The 13663-nt window shown below is 44.1% G+C and overlaps 2 protein-coding genes across 5 annotated transcripts in view; both read left to right on the forward strand.

The window, feature by feature from the left end:
* Positions 1-13663, forward strand: part of CAP2 (cyclase associated actin cytoskeleton regulatory protein 2) — a 48263-nt gene that overhangs the window by 10422 nt on the left and 24178 nt on the right. For 2 of the 4 annotated variants that reach the window (XR_004693229.2, XM_035125782.2), the window contains exon 3: positions 4126-4226. Coding sequence is in view for 3 of the 4 variants with exons in the window: in XM_035125782.2 (XP_034981673.1) it covers positions 4126-4226 (101 nt within the window). In the remaining variant the exon portion in view is untranslated. Of the gene's footprint in view, positions 1-4125; positions 4227-9750; positions 9855-12256; positions 12464-13663 lie in introns of those variants that run through there. The other 2 variants (XM_060277967.1, XM_035125784.2) reach the window with 2 other exon arrangements.
* LOC118089892 (transmembrane protein 14C) overlaps positions 1-13663 on the forward strand; it is a 127624-nt gene that overhangs the window by 1752 nt on the left and 112209 nt on the right. The gene's annotated exons all lie outside the window — the stretch shown is intronic.

Raw genomic sequence — 13663 nt, forward strand, 5'->3', positions numbered from 1 at the left:
CTGCTGAGGGGTACAGAAGCAGTGATCTGTGGGCCTGACAAGATGTCTCGAGAGGTGTGCTGTCTACCCGGGGCCAAGATCAAAGATGTAACAGAACGGCTGCAAGGAATCATAAAACCCACTGACAAATACCCCTTCCTTTTGGTGCACGTGGGAACCAATGACACTGCAAGCCATAGCTTACAGAAGATCAAAAATGATTATGAGGCTCTGGGCAGGAAGTTGAAGCAATTAGATGCACAAATTGTCATCTCTTCTGTCCTCCCAGTTGAACGACATGGCCCAGGGAGAGAGGGAAAAATAGGGGAAGTGAACAACTGGCTTCGCAAATGGTGCAAACAGGAACGGTTTGGATTCCTAGATAACGGTCTGCAGTTTCTTGAAGATGGACTTCTGGCAAGTGATGGACTGCACCTCACAAAAGTTGGGAGGAATGTTTTTGCCACGAAACTCAAAAACCTCATCAGGAGGGCTTTAAACTGACTTATGTGGGGGAGGGAGACAGTGGTCCTGAAGGTAGGAGTCTATCAAATGCTGAAGATGATCATCCAAATGTCAAGGACCAAATGGAGCAAGCAGCATGCAGACCTAGTGGTGGGACGAAAATATCCTTAAATAAGAGACATGGGGGAATGATCAACGGTCTTCAATGTCTGTATACTAATGCACAGAGCATGGGAAATAAACAAGATGAACTTGAGCTCTTGGTACAGCAAACTAAATATGACATAATAGGCATCACTGAAACCTGGTGGGATGAGTCTCATGACTGGAATGTAGTAATAGAGGGATACAATCTATTTAAGAGAAATAGACCAAACAGGAAAGGAGGAGGAGTAGCTTTATATGTTAGGGATATGTATACCTGTGAAGAGATCCAGGATTTAAAACTTCAAAGCCAAATTGAGAGTATCTGGGTCAAAATTAAGGGAGAGAAAAACAACAGTGATCTCATTGTGGGAGTTTACTATAGATCCCCAAGCCAAACTGAGGACACAGATGATGCCTTCCTGGAACAGATGGCCAAGCATTCCAAAGGAAGTGAGATAGTAGTAATGGGGGATTTCAACTATCCTGATATTTGTTGGATGTCAAACTCAGCCAAGAGCATAAGGTCGAACAGATTCCTCACTGGCCTTGCAGACAACTTCATTGTCCAGAAAGTGGGAGAAGCAACAAGAGGATCAGCCATTTTAGATCTGGTCCTAACCAATAGTGATGACTTGGTTAGTGGGGTAGAAGTGGCAGGATCATTAGGTGGGAGTGACCATGCTCTTCTGGAGTTTATTATCCAGCGGAAAGGAGCAACCAAGCATACTAAGGTCCAAATTCTAGACTTTAAGAAAGCCGACTTCAGAAAACTTAGGGAAACGCTGGGTGAAATCCCATGGACAGTAATACTAAAAGGGAAGGGAGTTCATGATGGTTGGGAGTTTGTTAAAAGGGAGATATTAAAAGCACAACTTCAGGCAATACCAATGAGACGGAAACATGGAAAGTGCCTAAAGAAGCCAGGCTGGCTATCTAAAGAACTTTTGACTGAGTTAAGATTTAAAAGGGATATGTACAAAAAATGGAAAAGGGGGGAAATCTCCAGAGAGGAATTCAAACATATAGCCAGCACGTGTAGAGGCAAAGTCAGAAAAGCTAAAGCACAGAATGAACTCAGGCTCGCCAGAGAGGTTAAAAGCAACAAAAAGGGCTTTTATGGGTATGTCCGTAGCAAAAGGAAAAACAAGGAAACAGTGGGGTCACTCAGAGGAGAAGATGGTGAAACGCAAACAGGGGACAGAGAAAGGGCAGAACTCCTCAATGCCTTCTTTGCCTCAGTCTTCTCCAAGAAAGAAAACAACGCCCGACCTGAAGAATATGGAGCAGATGATTCAGCAGAGGAAACACAGCCCAGAATAAGTAAGGAGGTAGTACAAGAATACTTGGCTAGTTTAGATGTATTCAAGTCTCCAGGGCCAGATGAACTACATCCAAGAGTATTAAAAGAACTGGCAGAGGTGATTTCAGAACCACTGGCAATAGTCTTTGAAAATTCCTGGAGAACAGGTGAAGTTCCAGCAGACTGGAGGAGGGCAAATGTTGTCCCTATTTTCAAAAAGGGGAAAAGAGAGGACCCAAACAATTACCGCCCAGTCAGCCTGACATCAATACCAGGAAAGATTCTAGAGCAGATCATTAAGCAAACAGTCTGTGAGCACCTAGAAAGAAACTCTGTGATCACTAAAAGTCAGCATGGGTTCCTGAAAAATAAGTCATGTCAGACTAATCTGATCTCATTTTTTGACAGAATTACAAGCCTGGTAGATGAAGGGAACGCTGTGGATGTAGCCTATCTTGATTTCAGCAAGGCCTTTGACAAGGTGCCCCATGATATTCTTGTAAAGAAGCTGGTAAAATGTGGGCTAGACAATGCTACCATTCAGTGGATTTGTAACTGGCTGACTGACCGAACCCAAAGGGTGCTCATCAATGGCTCCTCCTCATCCTGGAGAGTAGTGACTAGTGGGGTGCCACAGGGTTCTGTCTTGGGCCCAGTCTTGTTCAACATCTTTATCAATGACTTGGATGATGGGCTTGAGGGCATCCTGAGCAAGTTTGCAGATGACACCAAATTGGGAGGGGTGGCTAACACCCCAGAGGACAGGATCACACTTCAGAATGACCTTAACAGATTAGACAACTGGGCCAAAGCAAACAAGATGAATTTTAACAAGGAGAAATGTAAAGTACTACACTTGGGCAAAAAAAATGAAAGGCACAAATACAGGATGGGAGACACCTGGCTTGAGAGCAGTACATGTGAAAAGGATCTAGGAGTCTTGGTAGACCACAAACTTGACATGAGTCAGCAGTGTGATGCAGCAGCTAAAAAAGCCAATGCAATTCTGGGCTGCATCAATAGGAGTATAGCATCTAGATCAAGGGAAGTAATAGTACCACTGTATTCTGCTCTGGTCAGACCTCACCTGGAGTACTGTGTCCAGTTCTGGGCACCACAGTTCAAGAAGGATACTGACAAGCTGGAACGTGTCCAGAAGAGGGCAACCAAAATGGTCAAAGGCCTGGAAACAATGCCTTATGAGGAACGGCTTAGGGAGCTGGGTATGTTTAGCCTGGAGAAGAGAAGGTTAAGGGGTGATATGATAACCATGTTCAAATATATAAAAGGATGTCATATAGAGGAGGGAGAAAGGTTGTTTTCTGCTGCTCCAGAGAAGCGGACACGGAGCAATGGATTCAAACTACAAGAAAGAAAATTCCACCTAAACATTAGGAAGAACTTCCTGACAGTAAGAGCTGTTCGGCAGTGGAATTTGCTGCCAAGGAGTGTGGTGGAGTCTCCTTCTTTGGAGGTCTTTAAGCAGAGGCTTGACAGCCATCTGTCAGGAATGCTTTGATGGTGTTTCCTGCTTGGCAGGGGGTTGGACTGGATGGCCCTTGTGGTCTCTTCCAACTCTATGATTCTATGATTCTATGATTCTAATCTAAGACTCCATTATGAGAAAAGCCCAGAAGGACACCTGTCTAATTTCTTGTACATTATGTTTGTTTGTTTAACACATTTGTACCCTGGTCTTCACAGCCAAAGAGATTCCCATACTGGCTTACATACAGTCAGTTAAAACAAGACAGCCCCTACCTACAGACTTACTATCTAAAAAATGACACACAATGGCAAAGGGCCATGGGGGAAGAGGAAGAAAGCAAACTCAGGTGCCAGTTCTTAAATAGTAGCTCTTATAATGATTAGCTGGCATAGAAACAGTTCAAGGGCAGAATGCCTAAGTAGTTGGTCTTTCCTAGTCTGCATCTGTATTGGAATTGTTTTAAATATGTTTTTGTTTTTATTTTATTGCTTTCTGTTCTCCACCTTAAGCTCCTTTAGGAGGAAGGGGAGGAAATAAAGTTAATACATAAATAAATGAATGACTACCGTAAGTAAATAAATGCCACGGGCCGGGCTCAAGTCACATGCTGCTATATCGGTTTCTGATGTAGAAATGCTTCTATGGAACATCTTCCAGTCGTGTTGCAATTTAATCTTAGATGTAAAAGCATTGAAAATGTGTGAATCTTCTCAGCCAGATCTAGTGAAGTTCTGTTCTCCTGCAGATGTAGCACCGTATGTCGAAGCCTTTGATAGGATCATAAAGGGGAGTGTAGCTGAGTTTCTAAGAAATAGCAAGATCCTTGATGGCGATGTGAAGACACATGTAAGTATTTCTCTTTTTACCATCTGATTGTATATGGCAACTGTGATTTTCTTAAAAAAAAAAAACAGGTCTGTCTCCATAAGCAAATACATCTGTTGTAGTATTTATCGTTTATACATTTATTCCTATGGCAATGGCTGAGCCCAAAATCTTACTATTTCTCTCACACTGCTAATAGCTGTCAGAAACATAGGGCTGTAGCCAATGCTAGTAGACCCACTGAAGCATAACTGACTTAGGCACATTAATTTAAATGAGTCTAGTCTTCCGTAGTTCGATGCAACCCTTACTGTTCTTATCATTGAACATACATTTAGAACCAAAAGGTTGTTTGGACTTAAGATCCTCTTTTTTCTTTTTTAAAAGTAACTTGGGATCATTGTTTTGCTAAGTCAGGGGTATATTCCACATTTGTTTTTGTTTTTTAAAAAACTATAATATAAAAACACATGAATAAAAGTTCACAATGTAGGAATAAACCATAGGTAATGGTTAGGTCCAGCCGCGGATGACTTGGGGGTTGCGGCGCTCATCTCGCTCTATAGGCCAAGGGAGCCGGCGTTTGTCCGCAGGCAGCTTCCGAGTCATGTGGCCACCATGACTAAGCTACTTCTGGCGAACCATAGCAGTGCACGGAAACACCGTTTACCTTCCTGCTGGAGCGGTACCTATTTATCTACAGTGGTACCTCGGTTTACAACCACAATTGGTTCTGGAAATCTGTTCATAAACTGAAGTGTTCATAAACTGAAGCGAACTTTCCCATTGAAAGTAATGGAAAGTGGATTAATCCGTTCCAGACGATGAAAAACACCCCCTAAAGCAGCAATTTAACACGAATTTTACTGTCACCCAGACCATTGATACATAAAATGAAGACAATAATCAATGTACTGTACTATAAAATAATTAAGACAAAATGAAAAAATGATATTTTTTTTTGTTACATGGGCTGATGATAGTCATTGTTTGGATGGGGGCTCAGGGTCCTCTTCATTCCGATGCCTCCCGTGAGAGGCACTAGGGGGTTGGAGCACAGCCCAAAGACGGCGCTCAGCCCACGCTAGAAAGGAGACTCAAGCGGCCTCCCCTGAGAGAGGGGGATGGGGGGCAGAAAAATGCTGGCCGGGACGTGGCAAACAGCTGATTTTTAAAGGGGGAAGGAGAGGGGGGCATTGGCTGCGGCTCAGTCGCGGACACGCCCCTCCTTCCCGCAGCCCAGCGGATTTCAAGCCCCCGCTCCGCTTTTCCATTCCATTGGATGGGGGGTGGTCGGGGGCGGATGGGCGAGGAGAAGAGAGAGACCAGCGAAAGCGAGCCTAGCTTAGCAGCCAAGTAATCCACAAGCGAGGCGGTGCGAAGCCCAAATCGGCGCCATACGCTCTGAGGCAGAGAAAGGCAGCGGCTGGCAAGGGATCTCTGCTGGGCCGGGCCGCTCCAGCGACGGAGCAGAGGTGCCTCCTTTGCAAGATCCATCCGCGGTCATGAGGGGACGGGACCGGCTCCGAGGCTGGCAGCTCCTCGCTCGGCTCTGGGGCTCAGACCAGCCCAGGTAGTGGTGGTGCTGCAGAAGCAGCGGGTTGGGTGCCGCCGGAGCGCGCCTGCAGGCTCCCTCCGGCGCTCGCCTGCTGCCTACTCGCTGCTACGGAGCTGCGGCCCAGTCGCGGAAGTGCTTTGATGCCTCCACGGAGGGCCTCTCTGCCTCAGAGCGTACGCCGCCAATTTGGGCTTCACAATGCCTTGCTTGTGGATTACTTGGCTGCTAAGTTAGGCTTGCTTTCACGCGTCTCTCTCTTCTCCTCGCCAATCCACCCCGACCACCCCACCCACCCACCTTCGACACTTTCTCCCTCCCGCAACAATGGAGATAACACAACTTCGGAATGGAAAGGCGGGACGGGAGCTCGAAATCTGCTGGGCTGCGGGAAGGAGGGGAGCGTCCACGACTGGGCCGCAGCTGTGGTGGTGCTCCGATGCCTCTGCGGAGGCCGGGCCTTCACTCCAGGTGTCCGTGAAGGCATCAGAGTGCTTCTGCAGCTGCAGCCCAGTCTTAAAGCCTTGGAAACCTTGGTTTACTTACTTTCGGGTTACGGTAGTTCGTAAACCGTAAATTTGTAAACCGTGGTGTTCGTAAACCGAGGATCCACTGTACTTGCACTTTGATGTGCTTTTGAACTGCTAGGTGGGCAGGAGCAGGGCCCGAGCAACGGGAGCTCACCCCATTGCGGGGATTCGAACTGCCGACCTTCCGATCAGCAAGCCTTAGGCTCTGTTGTTTAGACCACAGCGCCATCCGCATCCCAAAGCATAGGTAGGAATGTATTACCGGTATTATAGAAAATGACAAAAATATGGAACTTGGCTGAACAATGCATATCACAAAGTTAGAGGTTAGTGTTGAATAAGTTTGAGCTGCAACAAAAAGGGGTGATATGCTCCTGTTCATTGTTCAGTTCAGTAAGCCAGGCTGCTCTGACCCTTACATGTCAGAAACTCATGGGGTCGAGGGAAACCAGTAGCTTCAGCACCATGGAGAGCACCATAATTAGCAGCTGAGGTGAGGGCTCTTCCATACTTTCCCTGAGTCCAAGCAGTTTTCCGCTTGTATCATTCTTTCTAGGCACAGATATGCGGTGTTTATTGTTTGTCCCACAGCTTTCCCCTGGAATACACACCCATTACCCCTGAATCAGAACATCCAGCAATCTGTGAACAAGCCAATTGCTGTCTAGTGGTTGCAGGTTCTGCCCGGGCACTGAGGTCCAGTGCCAAGGGCCTTCTGGCGGTTCCCTCACGAGAAGTCACGTTACAGGAAACCAAGCAGAGGGCCTTCTTGGTAGTGGCACTCGCCCTGTGGAATGCCCTCCCACCAGATGTCAAAGAGAAAAACAACTACCAGACTTTTAGGAGACATCTGAAGGCAGCCCTGTTTAGGGAAGCTTTTAATGTTTAATAGATTATTGTATTTTAATGTTTTGTTGGAAGCCGCCCAGAGTGGCTGGGGAAACCCAGCTAGATAGGCGGGGTATAAATAATAAATGTATTATTATTAGTCTGTTCCTCAGATCCTCCTCTCATAAGCTCCATCCTGCCCCTAGCCTGAAGACTGTGGTTTCCAAAGGACAAACCCCCTAGCCTGAAAATATGAGCACTTATTTGTCTTTCTGTGGCCTCTCACCTGGCTTGCTTGTTGATATCTCCTCCTTCTGCTACTGTTTTTGTTACTTAAGTATCCAGCCTCACACCCAAATGTCAGACATAAATGGAATGATAAAACATTAATAACTTTCTTCATAATGATTATATACCATTTAACATATGTATGTTAAATGGTACACACACACACACACTCTCTCTCTCTCTCTCACACACGCATCTCTAAGAGGTTTACATAACATATAAGCAAAAACCATGCTGTACCTTTCACATCTCCTTGGTTGTGGGCATTCCCATAGATCTGTGGTGTGCTGAATGTGAAATAAGTATAGCATGGGTGAAGGACATGCATTTTTCTAGAATAGTGCAGAAGCAGCCGATGTGATCCCTCCAGATATTGTTAGACTCCGACTTGCAGGAAGCATCAGAACAGTACCACATTGGCAACCCCTGCTGAGCTTACTGAAAATGGTGTGCTGTAGCTCATTTAGCATACTCCACATTCTTGTTCTATTGCAAGAGAAGAGGAAGACGGTTCACACACACACACACACACACACACACACACACACACACACACACTTACTTGTATTAAGTTGTAGGCAAGTTGGATGCCCTGTGCTCACAAAATGGGTTGATTCTTTATCATTATTTTTTGGAAGGAGAACAGAAATGAGAATCTTAAACATAATGGATCAGATTTGTTTGTCAATAACATAACTGAGGCACATTTAAGGTTATAAACTATAAACTATTATAAACTATAACACAATTAAGGTTATAAACTACAAGGCAAATCCAAGTCCCACCTGAATTTGTTTTGTCCCCCACCCCCAGCAGATGTGCACTGTCTATGGCAAGGACATAAAACTAAAGAAAAATAAATAAATAAAAAGTGAAAAGGATGAAGAAACGGCAGGCCTGTGCAAGGAGGGGTATTTTCTTCCTGGAGTTTGGAATCTTTTTTTCTGTAGGTTTAAATGTAGGTGCAGCAGGGAAGTAATGAACCCTTAATTGTTGTTATTTTAATCACAATATTAACAAAACTACCTTAAAGTATGCATGGTGATGCTTGACTGGCAGAAAGATAGAGAGATGTGTCATGGGTCACAAAATATACTACGGACCCTGGCTGGTTGGTTCTTGAGACCCTCTGCCCCTTGAACTTTCAGGGGAACTGCTTTGAAATGGAGTTTTATGAGTCAGTTGTTGAAACAGCCGTGCTTTCCCATTGGAAGAAAGCAGTTGCATCATGTTACCAAACTGAAAACCACGAAGAAAATACTTGATGATTCTATATAGGTACTCATGCACTGAGGTGCTAGAGGTGTCAGGGAAGGGGTTGAACCTCTGCTGAGGGACACATCATGCTCTTTCCTCGCCTCAGGTGTGCAGCTTAATGGGCCACCCCCATTGTTTCTTGAGACGGACAGATGCCAACAGGGCCTCCGAGTGGATTTCAGAGAAATGAAAGGTTGCAATATTTCCTCACCCAACAGGAATGCTGCAGTTCAGCAATCCAGTTATATCCAGCAACCCAGAATACTATAAGGCAGGCATGTCCAAAGTCCCTTTCGGGGGCCTAATCCGGCCTGCCAGTCAGTTTAATCCAGCCGGTTTATTTCTGGGGTAAAATCCTTAAAAAAACCCTCAATAACTTCATCACTAAAAAAAAGCTCAACAACCTCAATCCAAAAAGAAAGCTCAACAATTTTGGGGTAAACCATAAAAAAGCTCAACAACTTCAATCTTTGAAAAAAGTTTGGACATCAGTAAGGTGTAAGGGACTTAAGCAGGTCATTCCTTGCCTTTCATGGTTTTTAACATGCCCCTAGCAACTGATCCTCAACATTCTGTGTTCCTTCAAGGTCACAGAGTATGCTGAGTTCTTCCTCATCTGGCTGTTCTTTTTTGTGGGTTTTGTCTCCTCTGGAGGTTCATACTTGTGCATACTTCAAGGATCACCAGAACAGCTGCTCCCTCTTGGTTGCTTTTTTGGTGGCCCTGTTTTGGCTCCAATCTTGTCAACACTCAGCTACCTGATTTTGCTGTTAGCGGGAACAATAATAATTTACAGCCATGTTTATTGTACAAAGCTTAGATTTTTGTTTGTGCTTTTCATCAGGAAGACCCAGGTTCAAATTCCCACTCCGCCATAAAGCAAGCCAGCATTTCTCAGCCTAGCCTACTTTACAAGAGGGGCTGCGAGGATAAATTAGGGTGGGGGAGAAGCATGTGTGCCACTGTCAGCTCCTTGAACGAAAGGCAGGATTAAAAGATAATAATTAAGTAATGCATAAGTTAAGAAATAAACAGTTAACTGATATGAAACTTGAAATAGAGATCTTTTCCATTTCAACTCCCCCAGCATACATTCTGATGCCAGCATCTGCGATGGATCTCACTTCCTCCCACGCTTCTGTAAAGGTTACATTGGAGAAAAAGTTACTACAAAGTCCCTCAACATACTGGGTAATGTACGCAGCATTAGAGCTGCTCCACACAGGCGGAATAATGAGGTGGTAGGAACCAGAGATGGTAGACTGTGCTGCAGCCATTCAGGCTACAGGTGGGGAATCCTCAGTTAAAAGAAATAAAACAACCTAGCATCCCCAAAAGATTCTAAAGTTTGATGGCTGACCTTTGTTGGTTAGCCACTGACACATTGCCAAAAATGGGATTAAAACATACAGAATTAGTTTACACTAATGTAAATGCATAGTTGTAGATTTAGAAATAACAGTGCTTTTTCCAGAAAAAAAGGGGACGGAATGCACTTCCCTCAGAAGACCCAGCCCAGAGCCCAAAGAGGATATATCTGGTGGGGGTGGGGAAGGGTCTCCTCACCAGCCAGAGGCTTGTTGAGGCTGCTCAGATGAGACAAGAGGAGGCCTCAGCTGAGCAGCTGAACGAGAATCCCCCTGTGCCTCTCTGGCTTGCATGAACCAGAGCTGGTTTTCCATGACTCAGCCAAGATGATCTCTGGCCTCTTCAGCAGCCTCAGGTTTTGTAGTTGGAGTCAGTCAGGGTCCCACCCTCCCAGGCCAGGCAGAAAAAGGCCTATAGAGCAGGGAGCAGGTCCTTCAGGATTTACAGCCAAGATGGAAACAGCAACCTGGGGCTTAGGGCTTGTGGAGGAAAGAAGCAGCAGAAAAAGCAAGGTTTCTCTCCATACCACACTGACATCCAAGGACCTAAAATGTTTCTCTCCCCACCCCCAGTACAAAGAATGGATTTACACATCTCACAGGTAGGGTGTGATCCATTATCAACCTTACACAGGTACTATTTATATATGATGAAAAGTCTTTCTCCATGATGACTGAAAACAAGTACAGTATATCTTTTTCAGATTTTTCATGGGGTCACGAAGAGTCGGACAAGACTAAACGACTAAACAACAACAACAAGGCTGTTGTTATTATTTATTAAATCTATAGTTGCATCTATGATGTGGTTACAGCACATCTCATGTTGACTGGGAGGGAACTTTATTCAGAAACAATATATCTGTGTTTGCACAGATAGTGTGAATCCACTTGCAATATAAAGCTTCCCTCAGGAGATTGTGAGAACTGCTGCAGATTTAAGGTTGAACTATAATGAATGGCTTGCTATTGTTATAATTTCAATACAAATCTAGCCACTGGAGAATCCAGTTTTTCTTACTTTCATTCTATTATTTTTTTTGCAAATACTTTTTTATTCATTTCCCACAAATTTATATAACAAAAATACAGATAACAAAATACAATTAAAACAAACAATACAATAGAACGATAAAAAAACCAAACAACAACAACAACATACCTTTTATCCTTATTAACTTTTACAATTCCATCTTAGGTGAGACTTCCCTCAGTCCCTCCTCCTGACTATTGTTATAATTTCAATACAAATCTAGCCACTGGAGAATGCAGTTTTTTCTTACGTTCATTCTAGTATCCTCATTATCGTACTGTATAGGCATAGTTGACATTCTGTAAAATAGAAATAGGTTTATGATATCCAGATTTGAACCACGTCTAGGGTAAGAAAGTTATTAGAGAAGGGCAAACAATGAAAGGCTCATTTTGTCTGTTAGAAACAATTGGGGTGTGAGCATATCAATATAAGGCGCTTTTAACTTTCAGGGATTTTAGTGACACATACTTAACACTCTAATTGAAAACAGTGACACCTAAAAGTGAATAATTTTAGTTGAATTGTGCCTCTGAAATGTAGCTTCCTCATTTACAATTCACTGGCAAAGTAATTGAACACATTAGTTCAACATGGGTGAAGATCCTTTTGAATACACTATATATATATATAGATTTACTGTTGTATTCATTACAAGAGAGTACTTCAGTTATTACACAATATTGTTGTTAACATTTTTTAAATCATTTTTTATCTCACCCTTCCTCCAATGAACATGGGGCAGTTTAAACATTTCTTCAACCCTTTTATCCTAGCAACAACGCTGTGAGGTGGCTTAGAATTAGTCCAAGGTCACCCAGTAAGCTTTGTTGTTGAGTAGGGGCTAGAATCCAGGTTGATGAGCATTAATATAAAAGTATATCTGTGCATGTTTGCTAATGTTAGTTATTAAGGGGGAAATAATAATTCATTTAAACAAAATAAAATGAATACCAATGATAAAATGTTTATTATTTGTAACAGCTAATTATAATAGATAGTTTCCAAGCATCATACTGTGTGCATTTGACTTAGTTAACTTTTTCTGAGAGTTTACTGTCATAATCTGCATTGTGAAATAGAGGCTACAAGATTTGGTGCTGCTCCAACATCTGTGCTTTAACAAGTCGGACAATGAATGTTTTTCTTCTACACATCTTATAGACCATGTGTCCTGTACATTATGATTGCAGCTGCTGCCTTGTTCACACAGAGAGAGTTGGAAAGAAGGTTGTATTTGGTTTCAGAAGACACCTGTTGCCTAGAAAACCCTCGCATACCTGAGTGACTAGGATAGTAATATGTGTGAAACTCACAAGAAATCCTTCAATTATGCATTGTCAAGGAACACGTTTAGATTTCTTCACTGCGTTAATGCTAGAGTATCAGCACAAACAGAAGTAAGCAAGGGCTACATGTGAACTAATTTCTGGAGGCTTTTGCAAGAATGCTGTGTACTGTATATGTTCTTGTTAAGAAAGACAAATATCTATAAGAAATGTCTGCTGCTGTGCCATGAGCATAAGAAGAACACTAGTATTCAGAAGTCTACTGCTTCCATCTGTGGATGCAGAGCATAGCCATCATAGTTCAAAGCCACTGAAAGCCTTATTTATCCTCAATGAATTTGTCTAATGAACCATCCAAGTTGGTGGCCATCACTGCTGCTTGTGGGAGCAAATTCCATAGTTTAACTATGCAGTGTGTGAATAAGTTCTCTTTCTTTTGCCTGTCCTAAATCTTCCAGCATTCAGCTTCATTGAATGTCCCTTCGATCATAGGATTGTAGAGTTGGAAGGGATCCTGAGGATCATCTAGTCCAACCCCTTTGAATGCAGGAATACGCAGCTGTCCCATACGGAGATTGAACCTACGACCTTGGCATTACCAGCACCACACTCCAACCAGTGGAGCTATCCACACAGTTTAAACCAGGGGTCCCCAGACTTACCCGCCTTCGGGCCGGTGCCCGCCGCGCGATTGCGCGGCGAGCCGGAGGGTGGGAGAGTGTGCGCGCAGTGGGCCGGAGGGTGGGGGAGTACGCGCCAGTGCGCATGCGCACACCCATTTACTGGCACGGTGGCGCGCTTCCAGGCCGGAAAAATCGCTGAAAATTGTTTGTGCGCATGCGTATGGCCTCCCCCGACCCGGAAGTGCACCTCCCCCGACCCGGAAGTGCACCGGAAATGACCTCTTCTGGGTCGGGAGAGGCCCATACGCATGCGCAGAAATGATTTTCGGCAATTTTTTTTTTAATCTGGAAGCGTGCCACCGCGCAGCGCGTCGCAAGAGCGGGCGGCAGCAGCGGGCGGCGGGGGTCGCCGCAGGCCGGATTGGGAGGCCAATTGGGCCGCCTCCGGCCCGGGGGCCGTAGTCTGGGGACCCCTGGTTTAAACGCAATTCGCTGTATGTGGTCTGCTAACCTCCATTGTAAGGCCAGTTCTTAGGCATAATTGCGGCTGGTTTTGATGATTTACAGTGACTGCTGTTTTCATAAACAATTCTATGAATAGCAAGATCAATGCAATTGTTTATTGTTTTTATAAAGAGTAAAATCAATAAAAATCCACACTTCTAAATTAGTAACTAAGCTGCTAATG

Source organism: Zootoca vivipara, chromosome 8 (genome assembly GCF_963506605.1).
Source record: "Zootoca vivipara chromosome 8, rZooViv1.1, whole genome shotgun sequence".
Lineage (NCBI taxonomy): Eukaryota > Metazoa > Chordata > Lepidosauria > Squamata > Lacertidae > Zootoca > Zootoca vivipara.